The following is a 16,071-nucleotide window of genomic DNA, read 5'->3' as shown; positions in this document are numbered from 1 at the left end:
ATTCCAGATGTACTTGAGAAGACCACACACTTCTTCTCCTCACTAAGTGTTGGCCAGGCAGTATGTTTGGTCTGCTTTTATACAATTCCTCATTGGCTTGATGAGACCAACTCTGAGCTTTTTCTCATTACTGAAATGCATATGATCTGTATGATCACCAGTCTTTACATATTGTGGATTACATTTTACTAAAAATAACCTGTCTGGTTTTGGCCCATTGGTCAAAATCATCCAAACAAAGTTAATAGTTACATCAGAGATTTGTTTGGCCTTACATTTATAAAAACCAATTCTGTTTCACCTAGCTTCATCATGGGGCTCCTCCCCTGAACTCACTGACAAAACAGCCATTCAGTGGGAGCGTCACACCCAAAAGGACCTGTTCCTAGCAAAAAGACATGCTTTAAAGTAGAGAGTTTTATTTCGTTTGGAAGCTAACAGGGAGAATCGTACAGAGAGGGTGCCTTGTGACATTTTTAAGTTCATTGCCCTCATTCTTCCATGATTAATAAGCATGTGGCCTAAAGGATGTGTCCCATAGCAACAGTAACCAAAACACCACCAAATCCATCCAATAAAAAAAACTACATCTTACTCTATATTATGTCACACCCTCTTCCCTCTTTTTGCTCAAGCCTTTCCTTTCTTTTTTTTCTTTTTTTTTTAAGTAAACAGTTTTTTGGCATCATTTCCAGTTGCTAACCAAACACTCTAAATAACACAGTCCCAGAAAAACAGACTTTTTTAGAGGACCAGAAAGCTTGGCAACCTAATGCTTTTCTCTCCATTACTTGGTAACTTTGTGTTGGGCTCACTGAGGAGATTGCCTCAGTAGAAGACTTATGCCACCTCACTTCCAAGTAAACTGTGACCCATTTCTTAAAGAGGTTTCCCTCATAATGCACATTACAGGTACCAGCAAGACCTGAATTGGGAGCAGATAAACTTGGTCAAAAATCCCTCCCTTTTTTTATATTTGTTTTTGTCTAATTAATGTCAGCCCAACCAGAGCACTCTATATATCGGGGTCAGCAACCTTTCAGAAGTGGTGTGCCGAGTCTTCATTTATTCACTCTAATTTAAGGTTTCATGTGCCAGTAATACATTTTAACATTTTTAGAAGGTCTCTTTCTATAAGTCTATAATATATAACTAAACTATTGTTGTATGTAAAGTAATTAAGGTTTTTAAAATGCTTAAGAAGTTTCATTTAAAATTAAATTAAAATGCAGAGCCCCCTGGACCAGTGGCCAGGACCTGGGCAGTGTGAGTTCCACTGAAAATCACCTCGCATGCCGCCTTTGGCATGCGTGCCATAGGTTGCCTACCCCTGCTATATATGCAGGGAATGAAAGTGGTAACTCAAATGAGACTATGGAAATGGAATATTGTTAATCAAACCAGTTTAGGGTAGAATAGTAGGGTCAGTCGGGTGGCTAGAGCTGGGCCAAATTATGGGCCTAAATTTTCAAGACTGTCTAACTTTCTGTGTGGTTAATTTGAGATACCTTAGAGAAGCCTGATTTTCTGAAAATCAGGTCCCTTTAAGATGTTTGAAGTTAGACTGCTAAAAAGTAAGGCATTCAAACTTGTTAGTCATTTTGAAAATTTTTGTCATAAGGTCTCTTCCCAGCTCTGCCACTTACTGAATGTGGAAACTTGGGCAAAACACTTCACCTTTCAGTGTCTCCATTTCATCATAATCATCATGGCAAATCCCAAAGGGATGTTGCCTCCTTGTAGAACAAGTGCCACTCAGATCGATTTTTAGCAAGGTCATCTTTAAAACAGGCATGATGATACTTCTTACCAGCCCAAGGATGCGTTGAGTCTTAATGTTGGTGAAGTGTTTTTGTGCCTTTTGTTGGAGGATCTCACAGTATAATACATAACTTTTATTGGATTTCCAAAACTGAACATTGATCTGTTCGTTACAGCATACTTAGTCTATACCAGTGTTTCCCAAACTTGGCACGCCGCTTGTGTAAGTTTGTTTACCTGCCGCGTCCGCAGGTTCGGCCGATCACGGCTCCCACTGGCCGTGGTTCGCTGCTCCAGACCAATGGGAGCCGCTGGAAGCGGCTCATGCCGAGGGACGTTCTGGCCGCAGCTTCCAGCAGCTCCCATTGGCCTGGAGCAGCGAACCGCGGCCAGTGGGAGCCGCGATCGGCCGAACCCGAGGACGCGGCAGGTAAACAAACCAGCCCAGCCCACCAGGAGCTTTCCCTACACAAGCAGCGTCCCAAGTTTGGGAAATACTGGTCCATACTATGTGTCTGACTAAATGGGTATTCACCCACAAAAGCTTATGCTCCAATACATTTGTTAGTCTGTAAGATGCCACAGGACTCTTTGTTGCTTTTTACAGATCCAGACTAACACGGCTACCCCTCTGATACTTAGTCTATACTTAGTTATACAAGAATAAATCTCAGTGATTTCATAGAAGTAAATAAAGTAAATACAATTTAAAACAAGTTTAATTGTCCAAGATTATTCTGTCCACTTGAATAATTTTATAAGAACATAAGAACAGCCATACTGAGTGATACAAAAAGTCCATCTAGCCCAGTATCCTGTCTTCTGTCAGTGACCAATGCCAGGTGCCCCAGATGGAATGAACAGAATAGGTCATCGTCAAGCGATCCATTCCCCTGTTGCCCATTCCCAGCTTCTGGCAAAGAGAGGCTAGGGACACCATCCCTGCCTATCGTGGCTAATAGCCATTGATGGACCTAACCTCCATGAATTTATCTTGTTCTTTTTTTGAACCCTGTTATAGTCTTGGCCTTCACAACATCCTGTGGCAAAGAGTTTCACAGGTTGACTGTTCATTGTCTGAAGAAATAATTCCATTTGTTTGTTTTAAACCTGCTGCCTATTCATTTCATTTGGTGGCCCCTGGTTCTTGTGTTATGCTATATGATATAAAATAAAGTTTATCCCAAACTCTCAAAGGTGCCTGGATGGGAAGAAACAGCTTGTTTTGCACAAAAGCTTTAAAAATAAAACCCAACTGGGTAAATGTTTGGGGGATTTTGGCCTTATCTTGGTCTCTGCATGTGCATGTCATGTGTTGGTTTGAGAGCTGGTTGTAGAGTTGCACTTCCTCAAATCTCTCCATATCTGTTGTTCCTGCTGCAGCCACACTATCCTGAAGGAATTGGCTGATGTGCACTTAGCATTCACAAATGCTAATACTGCAGCGTTTATATAATCAGAGTTTGCAAGAGCTGTTGGCTGGAATATGCTGAAGGCTGCTCCCAATTTTGGAATAACACATTTCCAGTGAGGAGAATTGTTACAGTTGAATACAGGAACTTCTAAAAATAAAAATAACTAAACTGAAGTGGGAACTAAACCATGCCTGGGGAGCCTCTTCTCTCTACACTTAAAATATTGTGGCTCATCTTTCCTCTTTGAGAATAGTCTGACAAGATAGTAACCTAAAAAGGAGAAAAAATAATTCTTCACCATTGTGGTTTTCAGAGCGAAGATGCAGGGAACATGAGTGATTTGTTTGTCCATCAGCAAGTTTAATAGGGTATATGAATAAAACTATAACTTAATTTTGTCTGCAAATGGCCCAGTTAAATGCCTTCCACTGGGAAATGTGTATCTGAGTGTTTTGCATTAAGCAGTGCCATTGATTCTTGAGTGTGTCACATGACCTTGACCAGTCCCTCCCATGCGTGGGCATATTGTCCAGTGACAGAGAAAACACTGAGAGAGATTTTTCATCATGTTGCTTTTTTTTTGTCTGGGTAATCCTGTGCATTCTGAATTTCTGTTTTATCTTAAGGTACAGAACCAAAAATATACAAGAGACTCTTTATAAATGGTCAAAAAGACGTTTGTTTTTCTTTTCAGTTGTTTCTTGAAAACTGAAATTTGGTTCCTTAGCATTTGTTTCCTCTATTGTGCGTGCATGCATGCAAGTTTGTGTGTGACAAAGGATTGCTCACAAGCTCTAGGATATATGCGCTGATTTGTTATTGTGGCATTGCTCAGAAAGGGTGAGTTTTGTCGTAGGCATTGCTAGTATGCTTAAGAAAATAAAGCATTATAGCATTTATTGTTTTGTGTGGTAAAAGACTTGAAGACTCAAAAAATTACACTGATCTTGAAGAAAGGTTTTTTAAAAATAGGTAAATTTTCCCCCCCACCAATTGTTCTTGTAGGTAACTATCTATGTTATCTCCCTATTTTCTTTAGTGACTTCTTGCAGCTAACTGCAGTATTCCAAACTGATGTGCTATCTTATGTCTGCTTGGTTGCTCTTTAAAGAAAAGGCTACTTTTGCGTGACTCTAAATTGCACTGAAAAGCAATTCCTCTCCATAAATCCTTAAAACTATGCACATTTCAAGTTGAGTATCAGTCTTCCCTCTTTCTCCTTTTTGCCTCTATTTTCCCATATGGAAAATCCCTGTAGTGTTTAATAGAAAATAATAGCCACCCTATAGAATTTAATAGGGAATCATATCTGTGCTGTAGAATTCTGTAGTATGGCTAAAAACTTACAGGATTTAATAGAGAATCATACTCATCCTACAGGTTTGTTAAGAGTAACTTTATAGAATCCTACTAAATTGATATTGTTTTATCCCTATTAAATTCCATAGTACTTTTCCATAAGAGCTATTATGGCTGATAGGACACTGTGCCTCTGTTTCAAGAAAACTACTCTCTTTAGCCAAAGATTAGATGGTCTCCTGCTATTAAGGCACTTCTCTTAAAATAAAATAATTTAAAAAGCCAGTGCCGTAGAATGCTCTTCATCTGTGTAGATTTAAGAGAGTACTGAAACATGCTGGGAGGCATTGGCCCTGGTTCCTAGAAAAAAAAAAAAAAAAAACAGACCAGGAGAGAAACATCGTCATTTCACAAACTGCATTAAAATAAGAAAAAAAAGCAAAACATTTAAGTATGTGACAGAATTATACTTATGAGTTTTCGTAAGCTTCAGTCCCGTTACAGGGGTCCACGTCACAAAATAATGTGGCGCCCTTGTTGGCAGACTCATTAAAGTTGGACTGAATAGGTCATGGAGTTTCGTCCTCCCTATAAGCAGTTCCTGTAGAACAAGAGGTATGGCCTTTGAAAAGAATAGTAGGAGGAAGGCTGCTGCTGTGAATGCTATATTTGTTTGAAAGATAAACTAGGGAGTTTAGCTCTCCAGTGCTATCAATTCAGCACCTTTCACAGGCATAAAATTAACTGGATCTTTTAAGAGCGGCAATGGTGGCAACAACACAAAATAAAGAAATAAAGCCAACAGTTCAGCAACACTGTATGGCTGTAATAGCACCTGATATGCCATTTAAATGGACAAGGTGTGCCACTTAACCAGTATTTTGAGACACTGAAATGGATTCCCTGGCAATTATCCCAATAAATTCAGTAGGTGCTGTTTATTCTGGGAATTTACTGTATTTGGAAACATACTTGTTCAAATATATAATCCTATTGAGCACTGCTACAAAAACTGCCAGTGAAAATAAGAGGAGCCTTGACCCCAAAGTTATGCATGGAATTAAACTTGCACCTTTTAAAATAAAAATGAAAACATGCTGAATTCTTTGCTGACTATGCCTTTTCTGAAACCAGCTGCTCTGCACGTGTTTATTTTGCTTTATTTTTAGTTTGGCTGCTTTCCTCTCCTTTTTATTATTAAATGCATTTTCATGCATGCTCTAATGTCTGCTGTTAACCCACTTCTCAGCCCAGAGACGGACTCGACCATGCGGACGAATCTCCTTCTCCTTCAGCATCTCTCCGCTCATCCCTAAGTCTAAAACTCTCTTTTCTGTTGGCTCTTCTTCCAGTGATGAGGAGGAGTTGGATAGTAAGTAATCATTTTACATGAACTGCAGCCATTATGGGTGGAGGTAAAGGGAAGGTATTTCTGCTTTTTAGACCTGGCTGTTTTAGCTTGTGAGCATTAAGCTAATCTTTCCATTGCATGATGCCTAACAGCTTCACCTTCGCCGTTGTGTCTAAATGCTTCAGGAACAGCATAACGAAAGGATTGTAATCCAAAGTTTTTAATATTCCAACATCTTGACTTCTCAGCTAATTAGTTTTTGATGTGTTGACAATATTCTTCCTTTCTGACACACCAAGGAGGCTGGAAAAGGTTGATTGTATCAGGTCAGTAAGTGTGTTGTACCAACTGCCATGGGAATGCGAAATATTGTTGTTGGTCTTTTAAAAAAAACGACTATATTGTGGATATTCCAGCACGCTGGGAATATCAGTAGAGATGGGACCCCAAACCATGTGTGTGGATCTGAATGCTCATAAACTGTACTGGCGAGAGTTTGTCCACTATGGGCATTTGCTGTCTGAGCATTGATTCGGATTAGAATTTCGCAGCTGCCCCGTTCTCTGGTGAGTTAAAAGCACACATCTGAGCCAAACACGCTTAAATTTCGGGAGCTCAAAATCTGGGTCCAGATTTTTTGAGGCCACGCCTGTAGTGTTTTTCCCTCCAGGACAAAGATGTTTATGCAATGATTTGGGGTTTTGATTGGTTGATTAGGTTTTTTGTTATGGCTTACCCCTCTCATTGTAGTAAAAGAGACTTCTTCCCAGACAGACTTTAAAAAAAAAAAAAAAAAGGTCATCCTGCCAGAAGGCAGAGCGACCATTTAAAATCAGAATAGCCCAGGCTGTCTTGTGTTCTTTCCCTCAACCATCCCGTTATGACCAGTGAGCTTTAAAACTTGAGTTTATTACTTCCCCAGAACATAAAAATGTTCCATAAGGTGGGGACTCATCACTTGGAAATGAGAGAGGAGGAGAAAGACCTGGTTGTATTAATCATCTGTAGGATGACTATGAGCCACCAATGTAATGCAGTCACAGAAAAAACAAATGCGATCCCGGGATGTATCAAGTGAGATATTTCCTGTAGAGATAGGGAAGTATTAATGCCATTGTAAAAGGCACTGATATGTCCTCATCTACAATACTATGTACAGTTCTGGTCACCCTCTTGAAGAAATATGAGGTCAATCTGGAAGAAATATGAGTTCAAATTAGCAGAAAAGGGCTACTAGGATGATCAGGGGAATGGAGAGTCGATCTTACAAGACAAGACTAAAAAGAGCTTGGCTGGTTTAGCCTATCAAAACAAAGGCTGAGAGGGGATACAGTTGCTCTCTCTAAATACATTGGGGGTAAACTTCAAAGTGGGATAGGAGCTATTGCAATGTTGGTACAAGAACAAATGGGTATAAATTGACCATGAATAAATTTAGCTGGAAATAAGGTGGTTTCTAACCATGATAGAAGTGAGGTTTTGGAACAATGGGAGTACAGGGGGCAAACTACCACACTGCTTGGAAAATGGAACTTGACACCTTTATAATCTGATTATATGATGGAGTTGCCCACAATAACAGGAGACTGGACTCAGTGACCCAAGAGGACCTATGTCCTGTGCTCCTACTTCGCTGGGTGTTGGTTGTAATCCCTCTCAATCAAACAGTTCTGTGATGGCTTTATATAAAGGTTGCTTTAGCCACAGGTATTTTTAGATACAATAACCCTAGACTTGTATTTTTTCCGCCTCTCCGGGGCTCATATCTGACAGAGGAGATGGATGCATTTACTTTCAGATCAAGTGTGCATTTTAATTACCTTTCACCAATATCTCTACACATCCTTTGGAATGACACAATCATATATTTAGATTGCCTTTTTTTGGGGGGTGGGGGGACGAGTTACAGATTTCAGATGGGTAAATTATTACTTGACGAGCTGGTCTGTACATTTTACGGGAAGTTTAGTTGGTTGTGAGCAGGCTTTTGGAATTCTTTGGCCCCCTTAAGTTTAATTACTAGCTGTCCTAGGGCGCTGCAAGCTGTTTTCTGTCATTCAGGCATTCTCATTGGAATATGCCAATCCTGCAGCTTCTTCCTGTATCACGAAACTTATGAATTCTTTTAAGTCCATCTACCATATGAAATTATTGTTGATGGTGAAGTTCAGAAGGTTCAGATGTTCAGATAAGCACCCAAAAGTCTGGCTGCTTATCCAGACTCGTTGGAGTTGCACAGTGGGGCTGCAAATCTCAGAAGAATAGACTTTTTCAGGTGCTATCCAGTCAGGGCACTGATGAGATTTTCTTGCTGTTGCCCAGCACTTCCGCTTTTGGTTCCAGGCAGAGCCAGGAAGCACCGGGGTAGAAGGAATACAGAAAGTATCGAGGGAGGAAAATCTCTGTCCATCCCTCTGTCTGTTTTTATGGCGAATATAACCGGCATCTGAGTGCTGTCATACAGTCCTTTTTGAAAACGTTTAGTTTTAGGTTTAGTAAAAAGCAGTTTAGTTCAGAATTTGGGTTGGTTCTTATTTTGTCTGGGTTGGTTTGCACACCACTATCAAAAGTTCTCTCTGTTCAAGGTAAAGTATTGTCTCACACTACGGGATGAACAGCAACTGCATAGTTGAAATGCCATGCAGCTCAGGAATTCTCAAAGATGCTGAAAACTGGATCATGAACAACAAATTATTGCAGCTCTTGATTAAATGTTGCTTCATCCCACTTATTCTGGTGACGGTATAGGATGGTAAAATACTTCATAGGTTTTATATGGAGTGTTTAAATTCAGTCAAGCAAGATGATGGTTAAATATATAGAGAGGCGAGTGAGCGAGCAGAGAGGTTTAACCTGCGTTGACGAGTAGATTGAAGTTGATATGAAGAGCAGAATCCACTATGAAGTTCACCATGGACAACAGTTTGAGCCTTTAAATTACTTGTTCAATGCTTAGATACTCAGGTAATAGGTACTATTCAAAAACCGGAGATAGATAGTAAATGGTATGGAGTTTGATTGAATTAATATCATTGCGCTATGTGATGGATTTGAGACAGATCACTTGCTAGACTAAAGGCTCCACAGAGGACATACAAAAAGGGTCTCCTAAACCAAGACTAGGTGACCAGGTTAGGCCACTATTTAATTCATGAATATCCAAGAACGAAAGGTTAAAAAAATAGCCTTTTCTCATGCTATTCTAGGAACTGTAGTCAGTAATCGAGACTGTATTTATTTTAGAAGTGGGGATGGGACGATCCTGAAGAAATGTGGTATTTTAATAAACTTTATAGCCTCTGGGTACTGATCTGCCCTTTGCTTTGGATGCCAAGTGCTAAGTTCGTTTGCATTAGCTCTTAGCTCAAGCTTCTGTTAACCATTGTTCTTGTGGCAATGACAAAATCGTAATAAGAAGACCAGCTATGTTGCTTGCTGTCATTATAGCATGTTTGAAAATACTTTAAAGGGGTCCTTTAGAGTCCTGCCATGCCTACTTCCTGGAGGAAGGATCAGGCATCTTTCTCCATCTGAAATGATTTATTTGGATTTTTTTAGCATTCCCAGATACTAAGCAGCTACTCAATAACATCTAGCATTAGCTAGATAATCTGCTCCAAGCAGACTGTGTAAGCAGGTTTCTTGGTGAACAAGAGGAATTTGTGTCACTGGAGGACTTCAGTAGCATGTTGTACATCGTTTTTTCCTAGAGCACAATTCTGGGTGATTAAGCTCTGCCTCTGTAGACATTTCAATGGAAAAATTAATAAGGCTTCTCTTGTTTCCCTTATCCTTTTATTACATGCTTAAGGGTTGTGAGGGGGAAATGAGCTATAATTTTATCAACTAGAATTCTGTTTTATACATGAAATAAGGACGTATTTTACAATAGATTCATTCTGATGGAGTATAAATAAAAGCACTGAGGCAAAGTCTCTCATTTTCACCTATTATAATTAAATTAGCAGTTTGGAATTATGCACCCTTAATGTACCAGTGAAGATCATAGATTCACATCCTTTGCCTTACAGCTGGTGAATGATAAAACTACTAAGCAACCCACCTATTTTTTCATCTCTGTCACTAACTTGGAATCCCATGGGCTGTGGTGAACATTCTTTCCCCTGGGCACATGAAGAAACATATCTGAGCCCTTAACTTCTAAACAGTCCCCTCTTTTTCATAAACTACCTGAATCCAGGAACTATGTTTTTAGCACTACTGTGGGCAAGACTTCGCAGTCTAACATTTTTGTTTAATCTTTTCCAGGCACACGATCGTTCAACAGCACCAGTAGTTCATTGTCTCAGAGGTACAGTACTGTGATGGTCTGATCTTTTCTCTGTTGAAATGCCCAAAAATATAGATCTGATTGTTTCTTTAGAGGTATTGAGCACTCCTAGCCTCTCTTGACTTCAATGGGATCTGCAATTGCTCAGACCCTCTGAGAACCAGGCCAATATTTCTGTACATTGAAGAACAGTTTAGAATGATAAAAGATTTCTTAAAATTGCCACACTGGGAATGAAGATGGGTCCATCCATCAGCTTTTCCTGAACAGTAGTTAATTCTGGATGTTTAATGTTTATTCACAAATAATAAAAGTTTAGAATATTATTATTTTATTATTAATCAACATAAATTTACACCAGACCCAAATATTATTCCCACGTTTTCCCTTTCCCTTTGTCTATTTTTTTTATGATTGCAGAGATTCTCATGTTTTTTAGATATTCTTTGTTCATCCTTGCATGGCTGTAAGCGGAGATCCTCTGTTCTGACTGGATGCTTGCTTTAATAGTTCCTTTCTGCATGGGGGCACGATAGCATTTGTGGCATCATGGGAGCTGGGTCTTCAATCACTGCTTCATACTTTGTGCTACTTCTCCTGACAGCTCTGGCTTGTCTGACTTGCCCAGAAGGCTCTTAAGCACCTTTTATTGTTGTTTTCCTCTCCCTTTGGTTTCTTCAGCTAACTGTTTCACTTTTGTATTCTGGCATGTCTTGGAAAGATTGTGTATTTTATGTGGAATATGACTCCTTTATGTACATCCCTACAGTGTTTCCTTTCCTTTTGGGGTGGAGGAGTGTTGGGGGGAGGAGGTATTTTAGTTTTCTCCTTTGGAACTTAATTCTTACAGTTCATGCTGGGGATTTGGACAGGAAATGGTGCATGTTTTTATAGGATCCGGTGTCTCCTACTTCCCTAACGTAATAAAAATGCTCCTATTTATTTGTACTGTGGTAGCATCTAGGAGCCACAGTGATGGACCCAAGACCCCATTGTGCTAGGCATTGTACGGATAGAACAAAAAGATGGTCCCTGCCCCACAGAGCTTACAATGTAACAGCCTTATAAAAGGCTCTTTAGTGCACAGCAATGTGTTATCTTCTGAAATCTCTGACGTATCTTCTTATTTGCAGAGCACCAGGACAATCGTTTTATCCACTGCCACCGCCACAATATGGCTTCTCTTTTGGCTTTGCACCCCATTTCATCAGCCCCTTCTGAAATTATTGATAGCTCAAAGTTTGACATGAAATGAACTCTAGATTAACAAATAAACACAAATTGAGTCCTATTTGCTGTGTTTTAAGGGACCAGTAAAAGTTAGTAGTCTAGCAAAGAACATTTTTAACAAAAGCTCTAATTAAATTATACTGGAAATATTGGGGGTACTTTATAGACAGGGTGCTTCCCAATGGACACTGTCCTTTGTGCAGATTTCACTACATATCTTTCTTTATAGCCATCTGCTCTGTGTGTGTTATGGAAGACACCCGTAGTTTATGCCAATAAGTTAAGACTGAGACTGGGTATATGTAGCCATACAGAATGGGAAATTGGTGACTACTGTGTTAATGAAAAGCTGTTTCTCCCTTAAAGCAGCAGAGGGCACAATGTCATAGTTTGAGATTATGAAGTACAGAAATATTACCAAAGAAACAATCTCTCGCAACATGTGACTGAGTGGCTGATTAGTGTTTAATCTTTAGCTTGTCATTATTCATATAAAAATGTAAACTGACCAATGAATCTGTTGGTTAGCTACAATAGCTGGATAAAAAAATGTATTTGCTCTTTTAAAAAAAACAAGGTTTCCTCTAAAATAACAAGGAGTCCGGTGGCACCTTGAAGACTAACAGATTTATTTGGGCATAAGCTTTCGTGGGTAAAAAAACTTCACTTCTTCACTTTACCCACGAAAGCTTATGCCCAAATAAATCTGTTAATCTTTAAGGTGCCACCGGACTACTTGTTGTTTTTGTGGCTACAGACTAACATGGCTACCCCCTGATACTTGACACCATGCAAGTTTTCCTCTAGTTTTTTTCCCTGTTCTGCATGATCTGGAAAAAAAAAGTTAAAAAAACCCACAGTCTCTGTCTTTTGGCTTTAGTGTGTCTGAAGAGAGCGGCAACTTCCTGCCTCCCAGCCCCTCCAGGAAAGATTTAGAAGGGAAAGGTGGAACAAAAGTCAGTCGCACCTTCAGCTATCTCAGGAATAAAATGTCCAGCAGCAAGAAGAGCAAAGTAAGTGGCATCTGGTGCCCATGTGTTATTAATCATGTTTATTATGTTAGTGCCATGTGCTTAATGTTCACCTCCGTGTGAATAAGACTTCTTAGTGTGTTGTTGAGAGCTCTTAAATGAATCCTTTTAGGCCTCAAAGAAATATGTTCAGTCTAACATAGTGCCTAGTGGCGAACACCAGGAATTACCACCGATTTCAACGGGACATGTACATTCTTGGGATGTGGCCCATAGAATGAATAACAAAGTAGGGTGACCAGATGTCCCGATTTTAGAGGGACAGTCCTGATTTTGGGGGCTTTTTCTTATATAGGCATCTATTACCCCCCACCTCCTGTCCCGATGTTTGGAAACGCTGCTTATTCTGATAAAACAAGGTGCTTTTGGTAAGAGGCAATAGGCTCATTTCTGAAAGATGCTCTTTCAAGGTATTTTAAATACTTCTAAAATCTCTGTCACGTCTGTAACAGCCTCTGGGAAACTTGATGCTGTAATTGATTTCTTTACAGAGTTTGGTGTATTCTTGTGTTGGAAATGTAACAAAAATAGAATCACAGACATTAACATTTAATCACAGACATTTAACAGAATCACAGACATTAGAGGTGGAAAAGACCTATTCTATCCTGTTTACTCTATACCCCTGCCAATGCAGGGCTGTTCTCTAATTGCATTTCCAGTACTTTGCTCTCCAAAGGTTTCAGGGATTCAAGCTATGCAAATAACTACCACTTTCTTGGAGAGGTTATATTCCACGATCTGATACATCCCACCGTTAGGTAGAGTTTTACCTGATATTCAGCCTAAATTTTCCTTTATGTAATGACATCCCATTGATCCTGAGAGACATTGGTTTGTTCACCTGGGGGCTGAGCTGCTGACATTGATTTTTAGATTTATTTAGAACAAAGCATGTATGTATTTATTTATTTTGGAGAACAAATCAGACTATGTAAACAGTTATCTGGAGAGGGAGGAAAACTGGGTCAAAATGTAAGTGTATCAATATGGAATGTGTCCTTTTAAGGACCATGTTACTGAAAAAGCAAAAACAAATATCTAGTATTCTATAGTTAGGTTTGCTGCTGTCCCTATATGTAAAGGGAAAAAGCTATTTTGTCTGCAAGGATTTACCCAGCTGTGCACATCTTATTGTGTCATAAGCTGTGACTGCCCAAGACAATAGTGCACTGCAAACCTTTCTAAGGCCTTGGCTACACTGGCAATTCACAGCGCTGCCCTTGCTGCGCTCAGGGGTATGAAAAAACACCCCCCCGAGTGCAGCGCTATAAAGTGCCAGTGTAATCAGCGCCTGCAGCGCTACACGCTCGCTCGCAGTGCTGCAAGCTATTCCCCTCGGAGAGGTGGAGTACTTGCAGCGCTGCAAGAGAGCTCTCGCAGCGCTGGCGGTGCGACACTCGCGCTTCACAGCGCTGCCTCGGCAGCGCTGTGAATCCGCGAGTGTAGCCAAGGCCTAAAAAACTGCAATTTGTGTGTGCAAAGGAAAACTAGCAGAATTTGCAATACTAAACAGGAGTGATATAGTAATTTCCACCTCCCAGTTAAAAAGTGTCTGTGCTTTTAGCACCTGATCAGTGATTATTTAAAACATTAGCAGCTCTCCAAATTTCCGAAGCCCACAGATAAATGTATCATTCCATGCAGCTCTGAGAATCCTCATTGGCTGGAGAGATCAGGTTTCCTCTTGGTGAAACATTGCTGTGTAGGGGGGAAATCATTGTAAAGGCAAGTCGAGGCAATAATCCAAACTAGCAACAGGAAAAGGGTGATGTATAAAGAATATAGTGCGCGTGCCTTTGTGTTCAGTGTGGGTGTGAGTGCCACTCAGATTTTGTCTTCTTTCTTCTCTTCCTCAGACACTGTATTCAGCCAATGTAACAGCTCAACTGGCTGATTGTTCCCCAAAGCCTTTTTGTTTTTAAAGGGATACTGCCTCATAAGTAATGATGGATTTTTCCCTTACTACTGAGTGACGGGAGTTTTTACAATTACACCGCTGCCTTGATATAACGCGACCCGATATAACACGAATTCGGATATAACGCGGCAATGCAGTGCTCCGGGGGTGGGGGGGGCGGGGCTGCACACTCCGGTAGATCAAAGTCAGTTTAGTATAACGCGGTTTCACCTATAACACGGTAAGATTTTTTTGGCTCCCGAGGACAGCATTATATCGAGGTAGAGATGTATATTTTTCCATTTGCTGACAGATTTGGATGGAGGCTTAGTTGAAGATATGAAACATTCATGCGCTCCATTATATTTGAATCTCTGGAGCCAGTGATGACGCTTGCTAGATAAGTGTGTTGCTATATTTTCAGTTCAGGCAAAACAGAACTGTTTGTCTGTCTCACATGTTCTTTATGGTCTCCTCTGATCTTGTGGAGGACATGGCTCTTAATAATAATAATAATTAATTAATAATAGAGACCTTGTCATAGCTTGCATGTTATTAATAAACAATGACAAAGAATGTGTTGTGGTTGGCAAAAAAACTATTTGAGGCAGTGCTGGTAGCGCCACATATACTTGAGTTTGCCCAGCTCTTCCCGTTATAAGAGCCGGTTGCCAGTTGCTCATAACTTTGCTAGACTAGAACAGATTGCATTGAAATTCTATGTTGGGTGCCTCCCCTGAGTGTTTGGGGTTTTTTGTTTGTTTTTTGGGTTTTTTCGTTTCAGCAGAAATACTTCAGTCTTTTACAAGAACAAGATTAGGGGAAAATATTTTGTTTTGCCGGTGTTGAAAACGTTCGTACATTTGGTTCATTAGGGCTACCATATGTCCGGATTTTCCCGGACATGTCCAGCTTTTCAGTCTATAAATAGCTGTCCGGGGGGGGATTTTTAAAAATCTAAAAATGTCCGGGATTTCCCCCCGGTTGGCTATTGATGGACAGAAAAGCGGCGGCCAAGCACCGCTCGGCAGCCAAAGCACCTTCCCGGCTCCCTGCAGCCTTACTACGCCGTTCGGCCCCGCAGCTGTCTTCCCCCTCTTCCCCTCTCCTGAATGCTCCGCCCACTTGCTCCTCCCCCTCCCCTGCTTCCCGCGAATCAGATCTTCGCAGGAAGCCTGAAAAAAAGCAGGGGCAGGCGGGAGGCAGCAGCAGATAAGCTGGGGCTGGGGGGGAGGGACGTGAGGAGGAGAGCTCTGGGGAGGCACGGCCCTGGCCGAGCGGCTCCCTCCAGCCCGGGGCGAGCGGTGCCCGGTGGCCCCAGTGGCTCCGGCCCTGGACCCAGTGGCTCCGACTTTGCTTGGCTCGGGCCCCAGGGCACCGGCCCCGGTTCTGGCCAAGCACGCCAGCCTGGCCCTGGCTGAGCGGCGCCGGCCGAGCACCCCCAGCCCCAGCAGCTCGGGCCCCAGGGCGGCGGCCCCGGTTCCGGCCGAGCGCGCCGGCCCCGGCCCCAGCGGCTCCGGCCCGGCTCGGGCCACAAGGCGGCGGCCCAGGTTCCGGCCGAGTGCGTTAGCCCGGCCTCGGCTGAGCGGTGCCGGCCGAGCACCCCCAGTCCCAGCAGCTCCGGCCCGGCCCAGCTCGAGCCCTAGGGCAGCAGCCCCAGTTCCAGCCAAGCACGCCGGCCCAGCCCCGGCCGAGCACCTCCGGCCCAGCCCCAAATCCCGCAAACCCGGCCAGAGCGCAGCCTGATTCCTGGGCTCTTTAAAGCCGGCCCTGGTCAGGGGACAGGGAGGGGG

General features: G+C 41.8%; 1 protein-coding gene across 6 annotated transcripts in view; it reads left to right on the top strand.

The window, feature by feature from the left end:
* The window catches only part of AKAP13 (A-kinase anchoring protein 13), a 339,157-nt gene that overhangs the window by 267,266 nt on the left and 55,820 nt on the right, over positions 1–16,071 (top strand). For 4 of the 6 annotated variants that reach the window (XM_034783688.1, XM_034783689.1, XM_034783691.1 and 1 more), the window contains 3 exons: positions 5,725–5,847; positions 10,096–10,138; positions 12,228–12,360. In XM_034783688.1, the coding sequence (XP_034639579.1) occupies positions 5,725–5,847; positions 10,096–10,138; positions 12,228–12,360 (299 nt within the window). The remainder of the gene's footprint in view (positions 1–5,724; positions 5,848–10,095; positions 10,139–12,227; positions 12,361–16,071) is intronic. The other 2 variants (XM_034783693.1, XM_034783692.1) reach the window with 1 other exon arrangement.

Source organism: Trachemys scripta, chromosome 10, assembly GCF_013100865.1.
Source record: "Trachemys scripta elegans isolate TJP31775 chromosome 10, CAS_Tse_1.0, whole genome shotgun sequence".
In the NCBI taxonomy this organism is placed as follows: domain Eukaryota; kingdom Metazoa; phylum Chordata; order Testudines; family Emydidae; genus Trachemys; species Trachemys scripta.
Note: the sequence above shows the minus strand (reverse complement) of the source record. Positions and strands in the feature narration are given on the sequence as shown.